This window comes from Passer montanus, unplaced genomic scaffold (assembly GCF_014805655.1).
Source record: "Passer montanus isolate IOZ18808 unplaced genomic scaffold, ASM1480565v1 scaffold195, whole genome shotgun sequence".
NCBI classification, from domain to species: Eukaryota; Metazoa; Chordata; class Aves; order Passeriformes; family Passeridae; genus Passer; species Passer montanus.
The window spans coordinates 388,427-401,250 of NW_024366536.1; the positions used below are offsets into that span (position 1 = coordinate 388,427).

Consider the following 12,824-nt stretch of genomic DNA (forward strand, 5'->3'; position numbering starts at 1 on the left):
ACCCTCAGTCCCTCTGTGTTTGAGAGCTGGGGCTAAGAAACAGCATGTCTTGGCTTTCAGGGGATGTAGCAGGAATGTTCTGTCCTTCCCAAATAGGAAGAAACACTTGGAAATAACACAGGATTCTGGGCTCAACAATACGGAGGGCAGAGGCTGCTGTGGAGTCAAGGGAAAAGCAAAGGGCTTAAGTTCTGTGAGTCTGATCCCCCAAAAAGCCCTCGGGAATGTAGATCTGATCCAAGTGAGATACTACACAAAATTAGGGTGGTTTCACTGCATTTTAGGGGGGGGAAAAAATTCAGGAAGGGAAAATCCAACCAGTATTAGGAAGTTTTTGGCTTAAAAATGTTTATGATGCAAAATAGGCAGGTTTTGTTGGAATTATTTATTCAGACTGAGGTAAAAAGGGATTATTTTGATGCTTTCTTCAGGAGAATTTGAATCAAAAGCTTTTTGCCATTCCAAGTGGAAGCAAGAATGCCCAGCTCTCAGGGATGAAGTCACAGGTCTCCATGGAGCTTCAGGGGGGTGATCCTTTTCACCCTTCCTGGTGCTAAATAGCACTGAAATAGGTTGAGAGCAGGAATTTCTCAAGAAAACCGGTTTGGGATTTTTTTTCCTTAAAGCACCGATTGGTGGTAGAAATTTCTCTGCCAGGACCAACCAGCTCCGGGTGGAATTCGCGATGCTTTGCCCGGAGCTGAAGATCCACGTGGGTCAGACAAGAAGCAGGCCTGGGCTCCGGCCACCCCTGTGGCGTCTGTCCCCCCCACCCCGGGAGGGAGGCTGGAGAGCCGAGCAGAGGGCATGTGCTGGGAATTGGGAGTGAATTCCAGCGCTGATCCCTGCCCGCTGGCCACAAAGCCGCTGCCTGTGCTGCTCCTGCTGTGCTTTCCAAGAATGCCGGCAGGGCTCGGCGGCAGCAGGACAGCTGGCTCCGCAGCCCTGACATTTCCCATCATAAGGAAGCGTTGTTTTCTCGCCAGCTGCAGGGTTTGCTCGGGAATGGCTGGCGGGAATGATTGGGGAAGTGCTCCCTCGGCTCCCCATGGCATCCCTTGTTCGGGGCAGGAATGCCAAGTGCAACCCTGGCCCTGCTCCTCCCTGGATCCCAGGTGTGTGTCCCCCGAGACCCCTCCTTGCCCTCCCCTCTCCAGGATTCCTGATTTCGGTGTGCCATGCCCTCCTCCTCTGCCCTTTCAAGAGTGCCTATGGCACCAGAATTCCTTTGTGGCTCCAGGTTTTTCCCTCTCCCTTACAACCAGCTGCTTTTAGGAGCTGCTTTGGAGCGGGTTTTCCATCATTTCAAAGGCTGGTGCTGTTCCAAACCCCTCCAGTGCTCTGGATGTTGCAGCTTCGAGGGGCTTGGAGTTGTGTTTCACATAAAATCTTGGTGTTGAAGGTAAAACAGCCGCACCCTGGTCATCCCACAGGACTGCTTTTTGCAGCGTTTCTGGAGGTTTAAGTTACTTCCACGATGGGATTTGTCTTCCTTCCCTCAGCACAGTGTGCTGCGTTCTAAAATCAGCTTCCCAAGCAAAGCCGTTCCCGCAGCGGGAAGCTTCCCGCCGTGAGGAGCTGTTTGTGGAGTCTGATGGAGCCTGACAGACGGGGTCTGTGGCTGTGTCCTCCTTCCCAAGAGCCAGCTCCTGCGGGAAAACAAAGTGCAGGACACTCTCTTTGGAAGCCAAGGGGCAGCAGAGGGATTTAGCAGCTCCCTCAGGACATTTGGCTCGCGCGCTCTGCCAGCCGTGAGCTGCCGGTGTTTATCCAGTGGCAAAGCTCTCGGGACATGTTGTTCAGGCCCTGGGGTGGGAGGGAAGTGCTGTTAATTTGCCCCTTCCCTGTGTTTTTTATCCCTCACAGCTTTGGGAAGGAGTCTTTGAGCTCTGACGTGGAGCCAGATCTGTTTTCTCAGCGTGATCCAGCCGCGTGTCGGAATCCGCTTCAGCGGCAGACAGGAACAGGACATCAGGAAACTGTTGGTTGGATTTCTCTTGCACTAGAGGTTTTATTATCTCCTGTGACCTAAAAAACAGCCTTTTATTAAAAAAAAAGAAAGGGAACGTGTTCCCAGTGGGTGGGACATCAGGAAACTCTGTTGGTTGGATTTCTCCTGCACTAGAGGTTTTATTATCTCCTGTGACCTAAAAAACAGCCTTTTATTAAAAAAAAAGAAAGGGAACGTGTTCCCAGTGGGTCTGTGTTGATGCAAATCCCACACGAAGGAGTCCAGCAGTGGCCGGCATGCCTGGACATGGGGCCTTTCATCTGTTCTCCCTCTCCCTGTTCATAGCAAATGGAGAAGCAGCTGGGATCTGTGTCCTTGTGCTTTGGATGTGAATGCACAAGTTTCACAGCAGGATTGGTGTCAGAAGGAACAGAGTGAATAAAGGAAGGTGAGGGGCTGAAGGCTGGGGGGACTTCTGGGTGTGCTGGGTTTGCTGCAGCAACCCAAAATGTGTTTATGGACTGGGCAGTGTGGCTTTGGTTATATCCTTGGAGAGCATTCCCTGATGGAGCTGCACAAGGGAATGTCTGTGCAGTAATTAACAAGTGGCAATTTAATGTGGTGGATGAGCTGGAAAAGGGTTTGAGCCCTTCAAATGCAGGCTTGGGAGAGGAGCTAAGCCTTGGGGAACCAAAGTTTGAGACACCTCAGTCATTTTTGAACTGGAGTTGGCTCCTGCATGGATCATTTGGCATTCCATGCCTTTGTATCATCTCACGGAGAGAAGAAGGACTGGTGTTATTTTCTCTTCCTTTCCTAAGTAAGAAAAAAACCATTGCCCAGTTTCAAAAGCCTCAAAGTTCAGTTTCTGGACAGCTCTCAAAACAGCTGACAATCCAGTAGGGAAGTGGTTTAGCCCATGGAATGGGATCCCCCCGATCTGGGGCTATGACCTGAGGGGATTTGGCTCTTGCTCTAGGCCAGCTTTTCATTTCAGCTGATTTCTGTTTGCAGGGCCGTGATTCATGGGAGCCTCTGGCTTGGTTCCCAGAGCAGACTCCTTGTGTCTTGAAGGACCGGCAAGTATGGAGGAGCCTGACCACAAATATTTCACCAGGACTTAATATCTCCTGCACCTTTCCCACTGGGCTCAGCTGCAGAGCTCTGGAGGTGGATCATGCAGCGATCACTGGTGATAAAGTCCTGTTTCCATTGCCAAATATTCCCTGGCAAACGTGGGACGTGGCGCTGGGTGCTCCTGTGGGGACTCGCACGTGGTTTCCACCACGCCAAGGAGAGCTGTGCCTGAGGAGCAGGAGTTTCTCCCAGCTGTGCTGTCAGGGACACAAACTCCCCAGCTCTGGGACTCACACTGACCCTTTTCCTAAGGAATCCAGGGGTATATTTTTCTGGAGCAGCTGGTATTGGATTGGAAGGTCATAGTGGTGATGGAGGTGGTGGGAAGGGAGCTGATTTTCCCAAGGTGACATTGGAAGTCTGTGGCATGAGTGCAGCTGTGCTTCCATTTAAATTCCATCCTTTTTGTTCCTTTGTTCCTTCATCCCCAAGAATCCGTGTGCTGTTAACACACTCAGAATTAAGGCAAGTGTGACTGCCCAGCTGCCAGGGCTGTGCTGCCAAGGTGCTGCACCTAAGGCAAGCACAGCAGGAACCTGGAGCAGCAGGAACTGTTACTCTGCATTCCCCCAGCCAGCTCCTGCCTTCCAAAGTGCAAGGGTCGATTTTCCATGAAATTTGGCCATTTGTTGTCACACAACTTGCAGGAAAAGGGTTTTCTCTGTGGCTTCTCCCTCGTTTGCCTGGAATCAGGAATGTATTAAAACTCATGGTCTTACAGAGGATCAGGCAAGAAGAGGACTTGATTGCAGACATCTCATTTCCGTAGGAAATGGGGCTAAAAATAGGGAAGAAATGTAAAGGAGACTTCTTTTTCTTGACACACGCCCCCCCCCCCTCCCCCCCCATTCCCCAGCTGGGAATCAGCTTTTGTCCCAAAATCTGTTTATTGCCTCGCTGTTGTTTTCTGGGCCCCAGATGTAGCCATGAGCCCGATTTTTGCTTTGGAGAAGCCGGAGCAGGGCTCTTTCCAGGGGCTGATGCACAAGGGGGACACATGTGATGGCAAGATGGGTTTCTGGGAGAGGTCTGCTGGCTCTCCAGGCTCTCCATGACATTCCCTGAGTTATCCAGGGGCCTCCCTCCAGCGCTGATCCCGCTGGCAGCAGCTGTGATCCCGATAACCCCGTGGCTGGTGGAGTGCTGATGTCCCTGTAGGCACCAGGACGTTCCCTTTGGACACCTGATAGGGGCTATAAATACCAGGTGGGTTCATGTTCCCTCAGGCACTGAGTGGGCTGTGCCAAGTCACCCCAGATGGTCAGGCTGAGAGATCCCTGTGCCGGACAAGTGACTGCAGCCTTTGGTAAAGGGACCGAGTCCCTGATGTGGGCGTTTGAAGGCTCCACACCCTTGGCCAGGTCCCTTCTCCCAGTTTCTTTTTTTGCAGCACTGGTGTCACCTGGGATCTGTGTTCCATGGGTCAGAAGCATTCTGGGGTCTGATGGAGAGAGTCAAGATGCTGCCCAGGGTGTTGTCAGGCTTGTCCCTTCTTCCCAGGATGCCCAAGGCACATCCATGCCAGCTCCAGGTACTGCTCTGAGCTGTTACACATTCCCTGGGTACACCCTCATACTGCTGCCCCAAAGCACACAAAGTTTGGTTCCAGGCCTGGTGTGGAGTCCTTGCCCTTGGACATCCATGGGGATTTAGGGGCTGGTTTGTGCTAAGCCAGGATTCACTCCTTGCCCTGCTCATGGGACAAGGGGGAAGGCTGGGGCTAGGTCAGCTCCTCTTGTCTTTACTGACTTGTCTGGTGCACAAACATGGGCACAATTGTGATTTCAGGCAGTGGTTTGGGGGCAGGCAGCACTCTGGCTGGGGAGGTCTTGCACCACTTCCCTCTTTCCTCACTCTTACAGACTCAGGGAATGCCAGGAAGGTTTGGGATGGAAGGGACCTCACAGCCCATCCAGTGCTGCCCTCTGCCATGCACAGGGGCACCTTCCATAGCCCAGGTGGCTCCGTCCCACAGTGCCTTTGCCCCTTTGAGGGCAGCACTTTTCCTGTCGGGGAAGGGCTGCCCGGCGCTGCTGCCAGCGGGGAAACTGAGGCACAACTCCCGAACCGCCTCCGGGACGGGATGACGACCGCCTCCGCTGGCCAGGAAAGAGGAGGAGGAGGAGGAGGGCATCAGCCGGCCCGCCCGGGGCTGAGCCCAGCCCGGCCCCCGGGGCGGAGCCGGCGGAGCAGCGCCCGGCGGAGCGGGGAGCGGCGGATCCCGGGGCAGCCCCGGGCCGGCTCCGGGATGAGCTTCCCGCGGCCCCTGCGCCGCTCCGTGAGCCTCAGCCCGGCCCGCACCCTGCGCCTCGTCGTGCTGGGACAGAGCGCCGTGGGCAAGACAGGTAGGACGGGGCTCCCCGGAATCCCCCCGGTGTCCTTCGGTATCCCCCGCATCCCTCTGGCACCTTCCTGCATCCCTCTGCTATGCCCTGGCACCCCTCTGGCATCCCCCCGGTATTCTCCCTCCCGGCCAGAGGGACCAACCTTCCCATGTCCCTTAGGAAGCCGGGACGAGGGACATTCTGCCGGTGCCCCCCCAGCCCGTGGGCTTTAAGGACACTGAGTTTCCTTCCCCTCGAGTTTCCCACATGGACACTTTGCACCGGGGCTCGAGGGGTCCCTGGCTGCGTGGGGAGCGGGGGTGGACATCACTGACCGGGAGAACTTTCCTAAAAACCGGGCTGGGGATTGGGTTTTCCCGGGTGTCAGGAGTTGGCTGCTCGTTCCCAGCGCCCCCAGCAGCTGTGCGGAGCCTCTTCCTCAGCACCGGGCTGTTTTCCCTCAGGAAAATTCCCTGTGCCTTGTTCAGTGCTCTCCGTCTGTGCCTGCTGAGGTGGGGTTTGGGATACTGCGCTGGGAGCACCTCAGCTGCCATTCCTTCCTGGGGATCATCCTTCACTACTTCCCACTCATCCACCCCGAGCTGTGAGCACTTGGGGGCAAAGGTGTCCCCTGTACCACTCGGAATGCCAGGACTGGGGTCAGAGGCAGGGAAAAATGCGGATCAACACTGCAGTGATCCGTGATCCATGCAAAACCTGGTAGGACACAGCTATGCTGCCGTGCCCCTGGGGACAGGGAATGTCCTGCCCCTCTGGAAAAGGGAAGGCACCGCAGCAATGGCACCTGTGCCGGGCTGTCAGAGCCGCTGGAATTGTGTTTCCATGGACAGCAGCCGGCATTAAGGAAAAATCCTCATTCCCTGATTAAACTGAAGGAAGCAACTCCCAGCTCTCCCTGAGCAGTGCTGGAGCACGGGATGGGGCTCAGCTCCGGGGTACCCAGAGCCCCGGGGGGTCCCTGGAGGTGTTTGGCCCCGATGGAGCAGATGGGTGTATGGGGTGTGCACAGCCCTTGGCTCGCCCCCACCCCAAACACGTGTGTCTCCCTGCTGCTGGGCATCCCACCCGGCACACAGCAGATTCCTGGCAGCTTTGGAACCCTCCCGTGGGCAGGTGTGGGGTTTTTGTGCCTCCCCCTTAGGGTGGGATGGTGCCAAGGGTCTTTAAAAGTTCCTCCAGTTAGGGCTGGCTGTCAGCGTGTGTGCCTTGCAGCAGCGGGGTTTGTGACAGTGGGACAGTGACACACAGGCCATGGGGCACAGGGGGTAATTGATCTGTGGCTCGTGCAGAGGAAAGCTGGAGCGTGCCAGGAACAGGGAGCAGCCCCTGGGAACGGCAGGCACGCAGCCCCCTGAGCGTGTCCCTCCCCATCTGTGTCCCCTGGGCGCTGTTCCACACGTCCTCCCCTGCCAGAGGACATCGTGTCACCTTCCCCAGGCGCTGTGCCCCAGCTGCCAGGTCCTGCTGCCTGCCAGCCCCTGCGCTGGGGTATGAGGACACCTGTCCTGCTGTCCCTGCCCAGCTGGCAGGTGACATCCCAGGTGATGCATGGAGTGTGGGAGAGGCGAGGAAGGAGCCAAGAGCAGCAGCATCATTGCTTCAGCTCCTGTGGGGGAGGATAGGGGAGGCAGCTGTGCCCCAAGGTGGGGGTGACATCTCTCCTGGCCAGGGTGTGAAGCAGAGGAGGCTGAAGGTGGATTTCATCCCCGAGCTGCCAAGCTCCCATCCTGGCAGGGCCCCACTCCGGAGCATCCCCAGGATGAGCTGCTGCAACCAAGGGATACAGAGCCAGGTTGAGAGAGTTGAGGGGTGGAAACAACCAAAGGGCAAATCCCATGTGGACAGCTGCAAAAGGGAAAAATAACCCTCGATTCTCAGCAGGAGTTTGGTTTTTTTTGGAGCAGTTTGGAAACCTTCAGGATCTGGAGACCCGAGGTCCCAGACCTCCAAGCAGGGGTGGGTTTGGGTGCAGCCGTGTGGTTTAAGGATCAGGGCTGTGTGAATCAGCAGCGGGGGCTGGAAATCCTGGACAGCTGCAAAAGGGAAAAATAATCCTCGATTCTCAGCAGGAGTTTGTTTTTTTTTTTGGAGCAGTTTGGAAACCTTCAGGATCTGGAGACCCGAGGTCCCAGACCTCCAAGCAGGGGTGGGTTTGGGTGCAGCCGTGTGGTTTAAGGATCAGGGCTGTGTGAATCAGCAGCGGGGGCTGGAAATCCAGCCCAGCTGGGGCTTGTGTTATCCTCTGCTGCTGCTGCCCAGCGTAAACTCTGCCATAATCCAGAGCAGAGCTCTGCCTGCAGCACGTGGAGCGAAGATGGATCGGCGCTGGGGCCGTTCCGCAGCCGCACAAACAGGGCAGCACGTGGGCACGCGCCCGTGCGATCCCGAGGTGCCCAGCCTGACTCCGTGGCAGGTAAATCACCCCTTGAGCCCCCACCCCACATTTAAACCACAATTAACCCTTTCAGCTCCAAGGAAAGCCCTTCCCGAGGTGACTGATGTTCAGGATGGGGAGAAAAAGCTCCTTATAAGGCTGGGTGGCCACGGCCGCTCCGCCTGCGGCCGCTTCCCCCACTGGCAGCTCCCCTCGTGTTCCTGCGCTCCAGCCAATTTTTAATCAATCTAATTGGCTCCTCTTCTCATCCCACACCATGTGCTCCAGCTTTGGGTGGCTGCCTGACATATGACACACAATCAGGTGCTTTCTGCAGACCGTGCCTGCCTCGTCCTGCTCCCCCAATAACTCCGTTGCCTCTTTGAAGGTGCCTGTAGGTGCCTCCTGCAGGATCCCTGGTTATCTCCTCAGAGCAGTTTGGCTAAATTACCTGCTTTTTACTTCAAATCCCTTCCCTGCTGTGCAGGTTTCAAACCCAGAGACACACTGTGGGGGGGGGCTGGGGTGGTGAGAGGATGGTGAAGCCCCCAAAGAGGAGCCAAGCAGGTGTGAGAGGCAGGAGAAGTTCCTGCATCCCTCTTTCCCTGGTTATTTAAGCCTGGCCCATGTGGGGTGCCACATTTCTGGGATAAACATACAGATCCTGATCAGCTTGATGTAGCTCTGTGAGGGCAGGACATCAGCAACATCTGCTGGTGGGCAGCTGGGACAAACTGACCCTGGGTTTCAAGGGAAAGGGAGCTCTAAGTGTTGCTCCAGCTTGGTGTTGGCTTTTCATTTCCACTTTTGTTTCTGGAAGGGTTTTTATCACATCCTGATTCTGGTGACGTTTATCCTCCTGTCACACTCCTGGTCTGTTTTCCCTTCCTCCTCTCCCTTCTGGCTCTGTGCTCCTGCCTAGCTCTTTCAGGGTTTTCCCCCCCGCTGTTTTTTTCCCTCTGTTCCACTAATTTCACTTTCCACTCCCGTTGCCTTTCCAAGCCAGCTCTCAGCCTCTCCACCACCTTTCACTCCCATCTCCATTATCATCATTAACACCTTGAAGGGCTCAAGCACCACTTCCACCCTCCACTCCTGCACTCTCTTCACCCTCCCAAGCGTAGCTTTGTCCAGAAATTCCCTCTCCAGGCATCAGCACTGCATTTCCAAAGCAGCTTCCTGGAAAAGATGTTAGGGCTAAAGGCTTTGCCTCGCCGGGCTCTGGTGCAGGGAGATGTCTAATCAGATGAGGGGGTTTAATTGCCTGAGCTGTGGCTGTTCCTGCTGCTCCTTTGCCCTTGCAAGGAGGAAAAATTACTCCAGAGGACTGACAGCTCCAACAGGGTTTGTTGTGTTTTTTTTCCAGCGCTGACCGTGCGATTCATCACCAGGAGATTCATTGGAGACTATGACCCAACCTTAGGTAGGAAAACTCCTTTTCCTTGGGGCTGTCACCATGGCAGAGCCAACTCTGCTCCCAAATTCACCATATTCCCTCTTCTTCCTCGTCAACCAGACAGGCAGCCCATGGACATCCTGACACCTCCCAGGGTCCTGCATGCCTTTTTCCCTTTCTGGCGTTATTTAGGCAAATCTATTGGGACAAACCATCAGATTGCACAGGGCTGAGCTGCAGGCTCAGTCATGGTGTTGTGGAATCATGCAGAATCACAGGATCTCAGAATCATTTAGGTTGGAAAAGACCTCTGAGAGTCCAACCATCAAACCAACAGTTGCTCCTCAGTTCCTTGAATTCCTTCCCAATCTGCTGGGAGGTGGCTTTTAAAGGACAGGAGGCATCTAAGCCCCTGGAGCCTGTGCTCTCCTGCATTCTAGGATTTTGGGTTTGGTTTTTTTTCTTGCATTTGGGTTTTTGAGCACTGGAGCCATGTCCCTGCTGGAATGTCCCAGAAATATCCCCTCTTCCCTCTCTCCTGTTGGAGCCCCTCTCCCTCCCTTGTTGCTCCCACACCTTGGTCACTGCTGCCCTCTCGGTCACCTGGGCTGTGGCTGCTCCCTGGGGGCTCTCTCACACACCTTCCCTGTGTGTCCTGCCCAGAAATGATCTACAGGCACGTGGCTGTCATCGATGGGGAGATGGTGCACTTCGAGATCCTCGACACAGCCGGGCAGGTGAGCTCAGCCTGCCAGGGAAGGCAGCCCCTGCTCTTCCACTGGCCTAATTCCTGCTGTCTGGAACATCATGGTGGTTACCTCAGGAAAAGGGTGTTTTGGTGAATTTATGTCTAACCTCAGTTACAGTGTAATATATTCCTCCATTCCCATTCCCTTCAGGTAAATATTTCCCCGTTCCCTTGTGGGGCATTGCTGTGCTTCCTGTGCCAGTGGAGCCTCCTGGCAGCTCAAGGGAGCACTGATTCCCCCACTATCCATGCCAGGACAGGGCTGATGGCGGTCCCCACCTGCCACACTACCTAAGCCACCCCATCCCTGCCCCGGGCTGCTGGTGTTACCCCTGCAGTCCCTTTTCCCTCCTACAGCTCCAGAGGTGTTTCCTGGTGCTGCTTGTGTCTCTTCAAGGAAGGGGATTCATTATATTCCATTTCTCTTCATACACCCATGTTCTCCTGGGGTGGGAGGGGGTGGGAAATGAGTCCCATCAAAGGGCTGGGCCAGGAAAGCAATTTGGGGCTGCTCCTTCTCAGCCTTCACGGGGACGGCGCCCTCGGGAGGTTCTTTGGGGCTGCATCCAGCAGTGCCGTCATTCCAGCGGTGCTAACGGCAGCCTGTGTGCCCCGGCAGGAGGAGGACTCCCTGCAGATCGAGGAGAAGATCAAGTGGGGTGATGGCTTTGCCGTGGTCTACTCGGTGACCGACCGCTGCAGCTTCGACGAGGTGATGCGGCTCTGCTTCCTCATCAACCACCTGCACGGCAGCCCCAAGCGCAGCGGCGCCGAGCAGCCCCCCGTGGTCATCGTGGGCAACAAGAAGGACCTGCAGTTCGACAGGATGGTGTCCACCGAGGACGGGGAGAACCTCTCCAAAGCCCTCAAGATTCCCTTCTACGAGATCTCCACCCGGGACAGCTACGAGGAGCCGGTGGCGGTGTTCAGCAGCCTCTACCAGGAGCTGCTCAGGCAGGGCCACTTCTCCCCGGGCTCCTTCAAGAGGAGGACAGTGTCCAAGCTCATGGAGAAGATTCCCAAAATGCAAGCCAGCTCCACCCTGAACTCCGCGGGCCGGAGCCTCAGCTTTAACTCCTTCAGGGACTACATTCCCGAGTGAGCGCCCGGCTCCAGCCCGGCATGGGGGCGGCTGCCGGGGCTGTGCCGGCTCTCTGGAGGGGAAGGGCAGGAGAGGGGAGGTGGCACTGGCTACAGAAGCCTGTGGGTTCTTCTTACGGGGTCTTTGTGCCAGCAGGGAAGGTTTTCTTCATCCATCTGCCCCCTTTGTTCCCTCCTCCCCCTCTGGCAGAGCTGAGGTGGCCCTGGTGACTCCAGGGGTGTTGGGACAACCCTTGGAGGGAGGCTCAGCCGTGTTTTGGTGGGATTCAGACCCAGCATAGGCACATCTGGGGGGACTTCCTCCCTCCTCTGAGCTGGCTGGGTGTGTCTGCACCCCAAAGCCAGCACCCACCATGCTGGGTGACCCCGAGGGCCGTGCTGGCTCCCGGGCTGGCAGCAGCCATTCCCTGGGGATGGAGCCTGCTTCCTCAGCGTGGCTGGTGAGTAAAACCCCTGGATCCTCAAACCCTTCCAGCCCATCCAGGCTGTGCTCAGTGGCACAGACACAACGGAGCCAATTCCAGAAGCTGTTTGCAGGTCCCCCTCTGTCTGCTCATCTGCTGCCCCATTCCCAGAGGGAAAGCTACTGTGGCCTGAGGAGTTGTTCTGCACAGGGATGGGGCAGGAAAGGTGTGGGAAGGAGCTGGGCTCGTGTCTCATGTTCCTTCCCTCCCTCTGGGTGTGGGGGCTGTGCTGGGACCCTGTGGTGTGACTCCCCTGTCCCCTCTGTTGTGACCGACTCCATTGTCTGCTGCCGTGTCCTGTGACAATAAAAGCCGAGTTCCCAACCACCTGTGGCACTCCCAGGATAGGTTATTTTAGGGAACTTAAGGAAAGGAGTGCATGGTGTGGGATCACTCTTAAATTAGGGCTGGGCATGTCTCATCCTCCCCCCGAGCCCTGGCACCATGCACCCTCCTGGCTCCCTCCACCCCTAAAAGGATTCCCTGGAGGATCACAGCCTGGGAAGCCACTTATCCCAGCTCCCCAGCCTGCTCCAGGCACCCTTTGCCCTCCTACAGCTCCCAGAGGTGTTTCCTGGTGCGGCTTGTGTCTCTCCAAGGGGTTTCAAGGATTCATTATATTCCATTTCTCTTCATGCACCCACATTCTCCTGTGAGGGGGAGAATGAGCGTCCCAGAGGTGTTTCCTGGTGCTGCTTGTGTCTCTCCGAGGGGTTTCAAGGATTCATTCCATTTCTCTTCATGCACCCACATTCTCCTGTGAGGGGGAGAATGAGCCCCATCAAAGACCTGGGCCAGGAAAGAAATTTGGGTCTGCTCCTTCTCAGCACCTTGATTAAAATCCCAATTTTACTGAATTAAATTAAATTTAGTTAATTAAAATTTGCTCAGGGCTCTGTGTATGGGCAGAGCCCAAATAGGGCTAAAATGTGTCAGGGGGCTGGACAAGGAGGGGGTTTTGTTTATTTTTAGGGGGTTTATGGCATTCCCAAGGGAGTTGAATGCTGAGAGCTGGGCCGGGGGTTTGTTTTCCAGCAGCTGGGGTGGGTTTTGCTGCCCTGGCTGGAGAAGAGCCGGTTTGGGAAGTGCTGGGATGGGCAAAGAAGAGCTCAGAGGGATTAAACTCCACTGGGACGCTGAACACACACTTGAGCCTGACAAATGAAGGATTTGGGTGCTCTCATTCCACGTTGCTCAGCTCCCAAATATCCCCAGGGCTGGTGCAAGGGGATGGATTTAGCTGCTGGCTGGAGCCGGGCATGGCGGAATCCCACAATATTCAGCAGGAATTATTCCAAGTGATGGATG

The 12,824-nt window shown here is 55.7% G+C and overlaps 1 protein-coding gene and 1 long non-coding RNA gene across 4 annotated transcripts; both read left to right on the plus strand.

Annotated features, from left to right (window-relative positions):
- The first annotated feature begins 2,117 nt into the window (after positions 1 to 2,117).
- On the plus strand, positions 2,118 to 3,813 carry LOC120501028. The gene is made up of 2 exons (XR_005627213.1): positions 2,118 to 2,399; positions 2,966 to 3,813. It is a non-coding gene; the product is annotated as an uncharacterized LOC120501028 (long non-coding RNA).
- A 778-nt stretch (positions 3,814 to 4,591) lies between these two features.
- On the plus strand, positions 4,592 to 11,843 carry LOC120501027 (ras-related and estrogen-regulated growth inhibitor-like). Of its 3 annotated transcripts, none has more exons than XM_039706665.1 (6): positions 4,592 to 4,619; positions 4,951 to 5,433; positions 7,715 to 7,846; positions 9,174 to 9,230; positions 9,867 to 9,940; positions 10,571 to 11,843. In XM_039706665.1, the coding sequence occupies exons 1-6, from the start codon at positions 4,607 to 4,609 to the stop codon at positions 11,051 to 11,053; spliced, it is 1,242 nt and encodes a 413-aa protein (XP_039562599.1). In that variant the 5' UTR covers positions 4,592 to 4,606; the 3' UTR covers positions 11,054 to 11,843. The 3 variants fall into 3 exon arrangements, with proteins under 3 accessions (XP_039562599.1, XP_039562601.1, XP_039562600.1); XM_039706667.1 differs by having other exon boundaries at positions 5,107 to 5,433; XM_039706666.1 differs by lacking the exon at positions 7,715 to 7,846.
- Positions 11,844 to 12,824: the final 981 nt, after the last annotated feature.

What these genes read in the sequence shown, in the direction of transcription:
- LOC120501027 (XM_039706665.1), top strand. An exon ending in GAGCGCCGTGGGCAAGACAG is followed by an intron (nt 5,434 to 7,714) that starts GTAGGACGGGGC and finishes GCCATAATCCAG; the next exon opens with AGCAGAGCTCTGCCTGCAGC. An exon ending in CCAGCCTGACTCCGTGGCAG is followed by an intron (nt 7,847 to 9,173) that starts GTAAATCACCCC and finishes TTTTTTTTCCAG; the next exon opens with CGCTGACCGTGCGATTCATC.